A 14464-nucleotide genomic window follows, 5' to 3' on the forward strand; every position below is an offset into this window, starting at 1 on the left:
TTGGAAGCATTCTATTTGCATCCACCTGTCATGCCCTTTAAGAAGTTTAAGTTTCAATAAGGTTAGCCCTCATTCTTCAAAACACTGAGGAATATAGATGGTCTCCTCAATCTCTTTCATAAAACAATCCTGTCTGAGTGATTAGTAGAGAGAATGTTTGTGCATGTCCTCTATGGCAAGTATACAGCTCTTTAGCTAAGAGAAGCAAAGCTCTACATGGTACACCAGGTATAGTCTCAACATGCCTCTGTACAGCAAAAGCAATTTGCTCTCAAGTCCTTTGTCATGAAGGCTAACATACCAAATGCCTGTCTAATTCATGCTTACGCCTACCTATTAACTTTGAGATTCTTCAAGGGAACCTTTGGCCACCCCATTTCTCATCTTGTCACCATAAGCACTTCTATCTTTTTGGAATCTAGATATATGTTGAGAAAACCTAAGGCTTAATATTAGCATTGAAATATGCATAAGTTTGAACTGGTATTTCTTTTTTTCTTTACTGGAATCCATAATGAGTGAATAGTTTTAGATTGTTTTGTAGTGGCAGGTTAAATCTGTGAAATCCATGCTGAGTAGTAAACAAGGTTTTGTAGATATATAGAACTTACACTTGCCTTAATGTCATGATTTGTAATACAGCTGCACATATTTTCCTTCTAATCATTAGTGTTTCTTCTTCCCTTCTAACCAAACCTTTTTTGTTGTTGTTGTCAGAATCCGGAAATAGGGTTGAAGCCTGTGTGGTATGGACCAAAAGTACTAATTGAGGGAGCAGATGCTGAAACTTTGACAGAAGGAGAAATGGTTACTTTTATTAATTGGGGTAACATCAACATCACTAAAATTAACAGGTGAGAGAATATTTTTGTAGTACAGAGGAACCTCGATTATCCAAAGGATAATGAGTGGTGGCTGTGTGGAATGCTCTGCCCCAGAGGGCAGTGGAGGCCCAGTCTCTGGATTCATTTAAGAAAGAATTGGATAGAGCTCTTAAAGATAGTGGAGTCAAGGGTTATGGAGATAAGGCTGGAACAGGATACTGATTGGGAATGATCAGCCATGATCATATTGAATGGCGGTGCAGGCTCGAAGGGCTGAATGGCCTACTCCTGCATCTATTGTCTATTGTCTATTGACACGGGCGGGGGAGTATTTCAATCGGTTAATCGAATGCTGGGTAACATAGTTTAGCCAAGCACCACGGCCTTGCGATCTTGCCAGATAATCCGCACTTTGGTTAATCAAATGCTGGATAATCAGCTTTCCTCTGCAGAAGCTTTCTGGCTGTTATCCCTTGAAAGCCAACGGTGTGTCATAGAGTCATAGAGATGTACAGCATGGAAACAGACCCTTCGGTCCAACCCGTCCATGCCGACCAGATATCCCAACCCAATCTAGTACCACCTGCCAGCACCCAGTCCATATCTCTCCAAACCCTTCCTATTCATATACCCATCCAAATGCTTCTTAAATGTTGCAATTGTACCAGTTTCCACCACTTCCTCTGGCATCTCATTCCATACATGTACCACTCTCTGCATGAAAAAGTTGCCCCTTAGGTCTCATATCTTTCCCCTCTCACCCTTAACCTATGCCCTCTAGTTCTGGACTCCCTGACCCCAGGGAAAAGACTTTGCCTACTTACCCTATCCATGCCCCTCATAATTTTGTAAACCTCTATAAGGTCACCCCTCAGTCTCCAACACTCCAAGAGAAACAGCCCCAGCCTGTTCAGCCTCTCCCTATAGGTCAAATCCTCCAACCCTAGCAACATCCTTGTAAATCTTTTCTGAACCATTTCAAGTTTCACAACATCTTTCCAATAGGAAGGAGACCACAATTGCACGCAATATTCCAACAGTGGCCTAATCAATGTCCTGTACAGCTGCAACATGACCTTCCAACTCCTGTACTCAGTACTCTGACCAGTAAAAGAAAGCATACCAAACACCTTCTTCACTATCCTCTCTATATGCAATTCTACTTTCAAAGAGCCATGAACCTGTACTCCAATGTCTCTTTGTTCAGCAACACTCCCTAGGACCTTACCATTAAGTGTGTAAGTCCTGCTAAGATTTGTTTTCCCAAAATGCAGCACTTCGCATTTATCCGAATTAAACTCCATCTGCCACTTCTCAGCCCATTGGCCCATCTGGTCCAGATCCTTGATAGAAAGCACAGGCCAGTGTTTCTATGTAGCGAAGATTGCTAATCAATCCATGTAATTACGCTATAGCTACAGGTAAACAGTTACAAATTGAGACAAAATTCTGACTTCAAACTCTCATTGCCTTAAAAACTGCCCACCCCTACACATACAGAGACCGGTCAGGTTCTAGACAGGACAAACTAGGAGGGCAGTTCAGTGGTTTCTATTCACAAGTTACTGAGGCACATTCTTATCATTCTTATGCTGGTTAGAATATTGCATATCAGTTTTCTTGTTTAGCAAGAGACACAGGGGGGCTGGTTCACTTTTAAAAGGTTTCTGACTTATCAGTTTAAAGTAGTTCACAGATTACTACAACTGAAGGAAAGCTGGAGGAGGTCAAATTGGATGTGATGCTGATACACAATTTATTGATAATTTCTTTTGGAAATTTGGATACTAAAATGGACAGAGTCCAATATAACTTTAAGATTGATTTGTGTGTGTTAAGAAGGGGATTTTTAGTTCCATTTTTGATTTCTGAGAGTCGTGTTGATCGGTCGGGAATTGTTACATATATTTAAAAGAGGCTTTTAAGAAAAATCCTTGAGGTGAATAGTTCAGTGCCTTGTAAAATAAAGTAGCACAGAGGAAACAAAGGGCTGTTGCTTATCCGCAAGTTGTCCTGTGACACAGGATGACCAAGACAGAAGTTATTTTAGAAAGACAGACCTATCCAGAGGGTCAGTGAGTATGCAGGTTTCTTTCAGAGAGAAGTAGGCCATTCAGAGAAACAAAAGGCCTGCAATACTTGAAGTAGAGTTTTAGCAATATCAGAAACTGAGCAGAAGAAAACAAGACTTGAGTGGCTTAAACATCAAAAATAGATACACCAGAAAAGAGAAGCTTTTAAGGGTTCAATGGAAGAGGAAAATAGTAGTTAGGCTGATTTTTGCTTCAGTAAAGTAGCTGATTCCTGAATATTTCTAGTCTTTTTGAAGTGAAATTAACATAGTCTTCGGTTTATGTTTTGAATCTCCAATGTTTTTTTTACTTAAAAATCACTTGTTAGGTGTAAAATTGATACTAATGCCTTAAATTAGAAAAAATGCAGTAAAGTGTATAGAGCAGGGATATTAGTAATTTTAATTAATAACTCCGTACAATAGGAATGACAAGTCCAATGATGTGTTACAGTTGCAGCTTGTAGGAACTGCTGGACATCAAGGTGATCCACAGAGGACACATTTGTAGCAAGTGTTTGCAGCTCCTACAACTTCTTCAGAGTTGAGAATCTGGAGCTTGAGCTGCAGAAATTGTGCCAAATCAGGAAGTGGGAAATGTATCCGGACACTTTGCTACAGCACGCAGTCAAACCCCTTAAATTTGCTACTTCAGATTTGGTCTATGATCAATGACAGAAGGATGTGATTGTAGGTGAGGCAGATATGGGGACCCAAGGACAGCTCTCAAAGAACTTCAATACTTGTAACTGTCTAACAGCAACCAAGAGAGGGAAAATACGGGCTTGTATGACAAAGATATGATGTCACTGCAGGCCAACTACATTGACAATGAGACTCCGAGTGGGACATGAAGGGACAGAGTATACAAACATAATAAAACAGCAAACGAGGACCAAGAGTGAATATAAGACATTGTTAATGGCCCTTTATCCAAATGCACTTAGTTTTTGGAACAAATTAAATGGATTCATGTCATAAAAAGAGGATAATGTATGATTAATTTGTAGAAGCATAGTGGACCATGGGAATCCTGTAGATGTATGTAAGGTGCCACATAAAAGGTTAATTAATACACAAGGTAAGATTACACAGTGTTATAATCTTAGTAATTGCAGTGACATGATTACAAGGATATTAAAGTGCCAACTAAATATTCAGTGGCAACTGAACTTTCTAAAGAGCAGGCAGGAAGAGATTGTGGAGTGCCCTTGTTGTCTTCTCCTTTTATTTCCTACATCTATCCATACAAATTCAACATTATCCAATCAAAGATAATTTCTTGATACGTATAATTCTAGATGTAGGAAATAACAAGGGGAAGAAGACCATATGTTTTGTCTTGTCTTGTCTTGTCTTGTTGATCCATGCAGGAATTGGGTGATTTTGGATCTGGTTATATGTAATGGGGCAAGTTTAATAAATTATCTTGGAGTGAAAGATTACCTAAGGGGGAAGTAACCTGAGCATGGTAGATTTTATCACTCATGTTGAGTGAGAAATTTTGAGTTAGGATTAACTGTATGAACATTAAAGAAGAGCAATTACATGGAATGATGCTAGAGTTAGTTGGAGTGGATTGAGAAAGGAGATGAAGAAGAAAAAATGGTAGTTGAACAATGGGGATTTTTCTTTTTAGAAAAGGAAGTTCATGGGTCTAAATACCAGTAGGTCTCTGCACCTGATGGGCTGCATCCTAGGATTTTAACAAAGTAGCCTCACAGTTGATTGCACTGATAGTTAATCTTCCAAGAATCCTCTGGACAAGACTTGGAGGATTGGTAAACTGACAAGATAATTATTAAGGCAGGCATGACCTATTCCTCCTCCTCCAAAAACAAGTAACTATAGGCCATCTATGACGAACATCTCAACATCTGTCATTGGGCAAATATTAGAGTCTATTATAAAGGATGTGATAACAGAGCGTTTAGAAACAAACAGTATAATCAAGCAGAGTCAATATGTCTTAATGAAGAGGGAGTTATCTGATAAATCTCTGAAAACTCTTTTGATTAGATTAGATTACTTACAATGTGGAAACAGGCCCTTCGGCCCAACAAGTCCACACCGCCCCGCCGAAGCGTAACCCACCCATACCCCTACATCTACATCTACCCCTTACCTAACACTACGGGCAATTTAGCATGGCCAATTCACCTGACCTGCACATCTTTGGACTGTGGGAGGAAACCGGAGCACCCGGAGGAAACCCACGCAGACACGGGGAGAACGTGCAAACTCCACACAGTCAGTCGCCTGAGGCGGGAATTGAACCCGGGTCTCCGGCGCTGCGAGGCAGCAGTGCTAACCACTGTGCCACCGTGCCGCCCACACGGTAATGACCAGAGTAGATAAAGGGTAACAATTGGATTTTCCAAAACTTATTTGATAAGTCATTGCACATAAGATGACTTAAGTTCAGAGACTATGGTGTTGGGGGGAGTACACCAGTATAGATAGTGGATTGGTTTACTAATGAAGAGGAGAAAGTAAGAACTGTAGATGCTGGAGATCAGAGTTGAGAAGTGTGGTGCTGGAAAAGCACAGCAAATCAGGCAGCAGGATTCGAAGTTTCAGGTGTAAGCCCTTGTGGGGAGTAAGTTGGGATAAAGCAGCATTTTCAGAATGGCAGCCTGAACTAGTACAGTGCCACATTGATCAGTTCTGGAGTCAAACCATGTTACAACAATGTTATATTGATGACCTGGGTAAGGGAAATGAATATACTAAACCTAGTTTACAGATGACACAAAAGTAAGTGGGAAGGCAAGTAGGGAGGATGACACAATTAGTCTACACTGGATATAGACAGGTTAATTGAGTAGGCAAAACTTGGTGCATGGAATTTAGTGTGGGAAAATATGAGCTGAAGTACTTTCACAGAATAGAAGATCTGAATATTATTCAAATCAGTAAAGAAAGCTGAAACAGTTTGTGTGTTGGAGTTTGAGTACTTGAATTGCAAAAAATCAAGCATCCAAGTTCAGTGGGTAATAGGGAAGCTAAATAGAATATTGGCATTTATGTTAGGGAAATTAGCATTATAAAAAGAGAAGTCTTGCTAAAACAATGCAAGGTAGAAGTCAGATCACAACTGGAATTTTGTGAACAGTTTTGTCTCCTTATCTAAGAAAATATTTACTTGTATTGGAGGCGGGCCAGAGAAGGTGCATGAGTTGGGACGGATTTTCTTTGGAGGAGAAGTTGAGTAGTTTGAACTTGTACTTGTTGGAATTTAGAAGAATGAGAGGTAACCTTCTTGAAAGAGATAAGATTCCTTGGGACTTGACAGATGTGAAAAAGTTGTTTTTCCTTGTGGGAGCTTAGGACCAGAGGACCATAATCTCCAAAGTAAGAAGTGACCAGTGAAAACAGGTGAGGAATTTTTTCTGAATGTAGTCAAGGCTATGTTTAAATATACTCAAGACTGAGATAGACAGATATCTAATCATAAAAGGGATTCAATGTTATGTGAATAAAGCAGCAAAGTGGGTTTGAGGCTTATCAGTCATTCTTTCATTATTACATTGAATGATGGAGTTGGCTTGATAGGCTTAAATGATCTACTTCTGCACCTATCTCTTATGACCTATAAACTACTTTGTTTTTTTTTGTTAAAAATATATTTGCAGTATCTTGTGAGTATAGAATCATAGAGATATATAGCATGGAAGCAGACTCTTCGGTCCAACTTGTCCATGCTGACCAGGTAATATAAATAAAACTTAGTCCCATTGCCAGCATTTAGCAAACCCTTCCTATTCATGTACTCATCCAGCTACCTTTTAAATGTTGTAATTGTACCCGCCTCCACCATTTCCTTTGGCAGCTCATTCCATACATGTACCACACTCTGCGTGGAAAAAGTTGCCTCTTAGGTCCCTTTTAAACCTTTCTCCTCTCATCTCAAACCTATGCCCTCTAATTTTAGAGTCCCCGACCCTGGGGAAAAGACCACGTCTATTCACCTTATCCATGCCCCTCATGATCTTTTAAACCTCTATAAGGTCACCCCTCAGCCTTTGACGTTCCAGAGAAAATAGCCTGACTCTATTCAGCCTCTTCCTATAAATCAAACCCTTCAGCCCTGGCAATATCCTTGTAAATTTTTTCTGAATCCTCTCAAATTTCACAACGTCCTTTCTGGGAGACCACAATTGAATGCAGTATTTCAATAGTGGCCTAACCAATGTCCTGTACAACCACAACATAACCTCCCAACTTCTATACTCAATGCATTGATCAATAAGGTAAGCACACTAAACAACACCCTCACTACCCTATCTACCCGTGACTCTACTTTCGAGGAACTATGAACATGCACTTCAAGTCTGTTTGTTCATCAACACTCCCCTAGACCTTACCATTAAGTGTAGAAGTCCTGCTCTGCTTCACCTTTCCAAAATGCAGCACCTCACATGTATCAAAATTAAACTCCATCTGCCACTCCTCAGCCCATTGGCCATCTAGAAGAACAAAGAACAAAGAAAATTTACAACCCAGAAACAGGCCCTTTGGCCCTCCAAGCCTGAGCCGATCCAAATCCACTGTCTAAACCTGCCCCCTAATTCCTAAGCATCTGTATCCCTCTGCTCCCCACCTACTCATGCATCTGCCCAGATGGACCTTAAATGAATTGACCATATCTGCCCCTACTACCTCTGCTGGCAACACCTTCCAGGCACCTCCCACCCTCTGTATAAAGTACTTGTTATGTATATCCCTCCCTTAAACTTTTCACCTGTCACCTTGAATGCGTGATCTCTCATTATTGAATCCCTCACCCTGGGGGAAAAAGCTTATCTCTATCTATCCTGTTTGTGCCCTTCATGATTTTGTAGACCTCAATCAGGTCCCTCTTCAATCTCTTTTTTTTCCTAATGAAAACAACCTAACCTACTCAGCCTCTCTTCGTAGCTAACACCTTCCATACCGGCAACATCCTCGTAAACCTTCTCTGCACCCTCTCCAAAGCGTCCACATCCTTTTGGTAATGTGGCAACCAGAACTGTACAGTGTTCTAAATGTGGCCGAACCAATGTCTTGTACAATTTTAATGTGACCTGCCAGCACTAATACTCAATAACCCCTCTGATGAAGGCAAGCATACCATATACCATTGATCACTCTATCCACCTTCAGGGGATAATGGACCTGAACTCCCAGATCTCTCTGCTCACCAACTTTTCCCAAGGCCCTTCCGTTTACTGTATAGTTGGCTCAGGAATTAGACTTCCCAAAATGCATAACCTCACATTTGCCTGGATTGAACTCCATCTGCCACTTCTCTGTCCAACACTCCAGTCTATCTATATTCTCCTGTATTCTTTGACAGTCCCCTATGCTTTCTGCTACTCCACCTGCCACACATCTGATCAAGATCCAGTTGTACCCTGAGGTAACCTTCTTCACTGTCCACTACACCCCTTATTTTGGTGTCATCTACAAACTTACTAACCATCCCTTCTATGTTCACATTGAAACCATTTATATAAAGGATGAAAAGCAGCGGACTCAGCACTGATCTTTGTGGCACACTGCTGGTCACAGGCCTCCAGTCTGAAAAGCAACCCTCCACCACCCTCTGTCTTCTACCTTCGAGCCAGGTCTGTGTCCAAATAGCTATCTCCCTGTATTCCATATGATCTGACCTTGCTAACCAGTCTACTATGAGGAGCCTTGTCGAATGCCTTACTGAAGTCTGTACAGATCATGTCCACTGCTCCGCTCTCAGCAATCCTTTTTGTTACTACTTCAAAAAAGAACTCTATGTTCAATAATTGATCTAAACAAGGACCAAATATCAAAAATAAAACTCTCAAACCAGGTTTTGCTTTGTGATTTGGTTTGTTCAGTATTATTATCAGCTGAGATTATAACAGATTTATTAAAATTATCTTTTATTTGTAGAAATCAAGGTGGAAAGATTACATCGCTTGAGGCGAAATTAAATCTAGATAACAAGGATTATAAGAAGACAACAAAGCTTACATGGTTAACTGAACATTCACAAGCTCCACTGGTTCCCACAGTATGTGTCCACTATGAGCATCTAATCAACAAAGCTGTAATTGGCAAGGATGAAGATTTCAAGGACTACGTTAATCGAAACAGCAAGGTATATTTGTTTCTAGTGAGCACTAGAAAACTGTGTAAACTGTAACTAAGGCAAGATGTTGGTTAAGTTTGGTTAAAGTTATTAATTTAATATTCAATAGACAATAGGTGCAGGAGTAGGCCACTCTGCCCTTCGAGCCAGCACCACCATTCAATATGATCATGGCTGATCATCCTCAATCAGTATCCTGTTCCTGCCTTATCCCCATAACCCTTGATTCCACTATCCTTAAGAGCTCTATCCAACTCTTTCTTGAACGTATCCAGAGACTTGGCCTTCACAGCCTTCTGGGGCAGAGCATTCCATACACCCACCACTCTCTGGGTGAAGAAGTTTCTCCTCAACTCTGTACTAAGTGGCCTACCCCTTATTTTTAAATTGTGTCCTCTGGTTTGGGACTCACCCATCAGCGGAAACATGCTTCCTGCCTCCAGAGTGTCCAATCCTTTAATAATCCAATACGTCTCAGTCAGATCCCCTCTCAGCCTTCATTAAAACTTAAGATCTAGGAATTACAGAACAATTGTCACAATGTGCCATTCCCATAATGGAATCTACCTTTGTAAGAGTTTATATGCATTTAATTGTGTCTAAAATTACAAAAGTAAAATTATTACTGATTCACAAACTTTTCTGTGGATTATAGGATCTAGTTAACAAGATTTCAAGTCATAATGCAAAGTACCCACTGGCTACATTGGTACAAACTTAGTACATAAGAGGAGGTGGTGGCTTTGTGGTTTTCCACTGAAAAAAGAACAATACATCAAAGGAACAGGTCATTTTTCTCACCAAAACTGCGTCGATGTGTGATGCCTTTCTAAACTAAAAGGTTTTTGCCTCAACGCTGTCAGTATCCCTCTCTTCTGTGCCTATTCATTTATCTGTCAAGGTGCCTCTTAAAATTCAGGCTCATAGGATCAAATCCCACTACAGGAGATGGTGAAACTAACTGGATTAATAAATCTAGAGGTAAAAGCTAGCCGAATGGTGAAACTATAGCTGATCATTGTGTAAACACTCACTGACTAATGGAAACCTGTTGTCTTCCTCTGGCATGGCTTGTGGAAGACAGTAATTCCATTGTATCTTAACCAACACAGTCTGACAAAATGACAGTGGTGCACGTGGCCTGTCAACCCTGCAAAGCCCTCCCTCTAATATCTGGCACATTTTTCCTAAACTGGGATAGTTGTCCCACAGATTAATTGAGGAGCAATATGATGTCATTTTCTCTGAATCATGGGTAGCACGGTCGCTCAGTGGTTAGCACTGCTGCCTCACAGTGCCAGGAACCCGGGTTCGATTCCAGCGTGGTGTTATTGCACGTTCTCTGTGCCTGTGTGGATTTCCTCCACAATCCAAAGATGTGGTCTCCTCCCACAATCCAAAGATCTGCAGATTAGGTGAATTGGTCATGCTAAATTGCCCATAGTGTTCAGGGATGTGTTGGTTAGATGCATTAGTCAGGTCTAAATATAGGGTAGGGGAATGGGTATGGGTGGGTTACTCATTTTGAAGGGTCGGAATGGACTTGTTGGACCAAAGGACCTGTTTCCACACTGTAGGGATTCTAATTCATACCTTGAAAACAATGTCCTAGACACCAGCATCACCACTAGAGGTGGTAGCACAGTGGTATACAGTTGAAAAGGAATTGTCCTGGGAGTCCTCTACATTGCCTGTGAAAACCTTTGAGGTTTCATGTCATCAGATCAAATATGGACAAGGACACTTATTGATCTTCCCCCTACCTCAGCTGATGAATTATTCTCTTTCTTGTTGTATACCACTTGATGGATGCAAGGAGGCTTGCAAAAGTGGGGACTTCAATGTCCGTCACAGGATTTGAGTACAAACATAGTGAAGTCTTGTTTCATTTGTATTGGGTCTTGATTAGACTACACCTGGAATACTGTGTGCAGTTTTGGCCCCCTTATTTCAGGAAAGCTACTATTGCCATAGTGTGAGAGCAACAAATATTGACCAGATTTGTTCCTGAAGTGGCAGCTATAAGGAGAGATTGGCAAACTGGGTTTTGTATTCTTGAGAGTTTTGCAGAATGAGTGATCTTGTTGAAACCTGCAAAATACTTAGTTAGACATGGTGGATGCAAGTAAGATGTTCCCCTGGTTGGAAAATCAAGAACCATGGTGCAATTTAAAATTAAAAGTGATAGCATTTAGGGTTGAGATAAGAATTTTTTAAAATCAGAAATGAATCTTTGGAATTCTCCATCCCAGAGGGTTGTGAAAGCAGAGTCTTTTAGTATATTTAAAGTACATGTTGATAAATTTTTGATTATTGGTGGCAAAAGGGGGATGGGTATATGATGGATAAAAGACCATGAAGTGTTTGATCAGTTGCAATCATATTAAATGGTGGAGCAGGCTTGATGGACTGAGAGCCCTACTCTTGTTCTCTATATTCCCATCACAAAAAGTGACTTGGGAGCACCACTACCGATCTAACTGCCTGAATCCTAGAGGCCATAGTTATTGGATGGATCAATGACTGGTAGTGTAGAAACCATGATGCATCTTACCACCTCCTGATGTCCTCAACATTGTATGCCAGTCTGCAGCCAGTTCAGTTCACCCCATGTGATATTAAGAAGCAGTTGAAAGCATTGGGCACTGATAACATTTTCACATCTGTACTGACGACTTCTACTCTAGAACTTGTTGTGCTGCTAGTCATGTTGTTCCAGTACAGTCATAACAATGACATGTTAAAAAAAACTGTCCAGTTGAGTTCCGTTGACAAAATGTAGGACAAATCCAACTTGGCCAGTTACCGGCTCATTTGTCTACCCTCAGCCATCCCCAAAGTAGTAGCAATTATCATCAGTACCATCAGTGTTATCAAGCACCACTTACAAAACAATAGCATGCTTACTGCTGCTCACTTTATGATCTGTCAGGCTCACTCAGCTCCTAACTCTGTTACAGCCGAAGCCTAAACATGGATAAACAAGCTAAAGTCGAGAGGAATTGAGGCTGTCTACCCTTGATATTAAGGCATCGCTTAATTGAGTATGTCGTTAATGAACCCCAGCAAAATTGTAGTCTGTAAGAATTGGGGAAATGCTCCTCAGGTTAGAATTACACCTAGTGTGATGTAAGATTGTTGTGCTTGTTAGAGGTCAATTTCATGCACAGGGCATCACTGCAGGAGTTTCTCAGGGTAGATATTTCCTAATAGAATTATTCATAAATATTATTACTTCTGGTGTAGGTGGGACTTGAACCACAGCCTCTTGGCTCAAAGATAGGTACACTACCACTGCAGCACAGTAGCCCTTTTTAAGTTTCACCAGGGAATATCTGGGATTAAATGATCTTCAACTGCTTGATCAATACCTTCCTTCTGTTGTAAGGTCAGAGGTAAGGATGTTCATCAATAATTGTATTCATGACACCATTCATGACTCTTCGGATACTGCAACAGACCTTCCAAATGCTGGATAACATTCAGGTTTGAACTGATGTATGGTGCAGATGTTATTTGCCACTTAAGTGTCAGGCAATGGATATCTCTGACAGTACAGAATCCACCATATTCTCTGGTGCTACTATTGCTGAATCTCCCTCAATCAACAGCCTTGAGGTTATCATTGGTCAAAATCTGACTGGACCATCTATATTAAAATGGCTTCAAAAGCAGGACAAAGACAAAGAATTTTTATAAGGGTGACTTGCCTTCTAAATGCTCAAGGTCAGTCCACCAATGTCGAGGCACAAGTCAGCAGTGTGTTGTAATGTATTTTCACTTGCCTAAATTGATACAACTATAATGATACTTGAGGCATGCGAACATCCAGGACAAAGCAGCTTGCTTGATTGACATCCCATCTAACATTTTTAGCATCCACAATCAGAACCACTGATACATAATGGCAGCAGATTCTATCATCCAAAAGATGCACTGCAGCAACTCACCAAGGCTCTTCCAACAGCACCTTTACTCTCGCCCTCCTAGATGAAAGGCAGCAGATGCATATCAACGCTATCCCCCTGCAAGATCCATTCCAAGCCACTCGCCATGTTGTTTTAAAACAATCTTGCCTTTTCTTTGCTGTCTCTGGATCAAAATCCTGAAACTCCCTCCCTAACAGCATTGTGGGTATATCTGCACCGCAGTTGGTCAAGAAGATAACTCACCACTACCTTGGGGGCAATTAGGGATGGGCAACTAAACGCTGGCTGAGTCAGCGATGCCCAGGATAACTTCTCCCTTGAATAAAATTAAAAAGCAAGCATATATTCCTTACTTCTTTACATTGTACACTTTCATAGTGGTCGGATGGTTGTGATTAAACTAAAAACAGTGAGAAACCTGTTAAGTATCAGTGTATTTGAATCTGGCACTTCTTATTCCTCGTTCTGCCATGGAAGGCAGTCTTCTAATATTATTGCTGCAATCTGTTTCTTTAATTCTGAATTGAACTTCATTTTTAACTGGATAGTTTATAAAGGTCTTCCAGGGATAACCATTGCCCAGAATCATGGTGTTACTATGCAAATAATCTAGAATAGTGGATTTTATAATTTTGAACGTGAATTATGTACCTTTTTGTGTGCACGTATGATCACTTCCCTACTCTAGTAAATATTGTTCCAGAAAATTGATGATTCAACTCTTTTTATTTGAGTTATGATGAAATTGAGGTTTATACAATTGCACTTTAATATCATTTATCTGATGTTTTGATCCTTGGAAACTGAAGTTAAACACATGGGTTTGTCTCTGTTTTAATAGTTAATACCCATAATTGCAAGCAAGAGGACATTACCCAGAGTTCCCAAGGAACTCCACAGAGTTTAGGGGAGAACTTTCCAGACTGGCTTTCATTTTCAGTCCACATTGGGAAGTCATTTGAGAGAGAAGTATGTATCAAGTTCCAAAATGTTGAGAAGTCTTTTGGTGGTGTAACATGTGCCAAGCTGTGTTCCTAAGAAAAGCTTATTTTAAGAATGTTTTTACTTTAAAAAGTTATTAATCCTTGACTGGAGTGTTAGGATACAGTCAGTGGAAAAGAAGTGAAGATTTTGATTTTTTTTAAAAAATGAAGCTGCAGTCCTTCCACGGCTAGCAGCAAGCTGAATTAGGAACTTAATAAGAGTTGGCTACAGTTTGAGAAGGTGAATAGAAATTTCAGTGACTTCAAGGTGATTGCTCTATGAAAAAAGCAGGGAGTTCTCCTCCCCCCCCCCCCCCCCCCCCCCCCACCACCACCCAAAAAAAGTATGTCATTTATGCTATGTGTTTAAAAATCTTTGTATCTATGTTATGACAAAATGTTTTATCTTTATTTTAATTTCTATTGTTAATAAACTTCTGTGAACACCAAGTACACAATGTTGTTTTTAGTAAAAGATCACTTCAGTAACAAAAAGTTTTTTAAAAAAATGAATCCGTTCAGCCGGTTTCCTGCAGGGGTCTGAT

At 40.4% G+C, this 14464-nt stretch overlaps 1 protein-coding gene across 2 annotated transcripts in view; it reads left to right on the forward strand.

The window, feature by feature from the left end:
- The window catches only part of eprs1 (glutamyl-prolyl-tRNA synthetase 1), a 92385-nt gene that overhangs the window by 50009 nt on the left and 27912 nt on the right, over positions 1-14464 (forward strand). For both annotated transcript variants that reach the window (XM_072580756.1, XM_072580757.1), the window contains 2 exons: positions 718-854; positions 8809-9016. In XM_072580756.1, coding sequence (XP_072436857.1) covers positions 718-854; positions 8809-9016 — 345 coding nt within the window. The remainder of the gene's footprint in view (positions 1-717; positions 855-8808; positions 9017-14464) is intronic.

Source organism: Chiloscyllium punctatum, chromosome 11 (genome assembly GCF_047496795.1).
Source record: "Chiloscyllium punctatum isolate Juve2018m chromosome 11, sChiPun1.3, whole genome shotgun sequence".
Taxonomy (NCBI): Eukaryota; Metazoa; Chordata; class Chondrichthyes; order Orectolobiformes; family Hemiscylliidae; genus Chiloscyllium; species Chiloscyllium punctatum.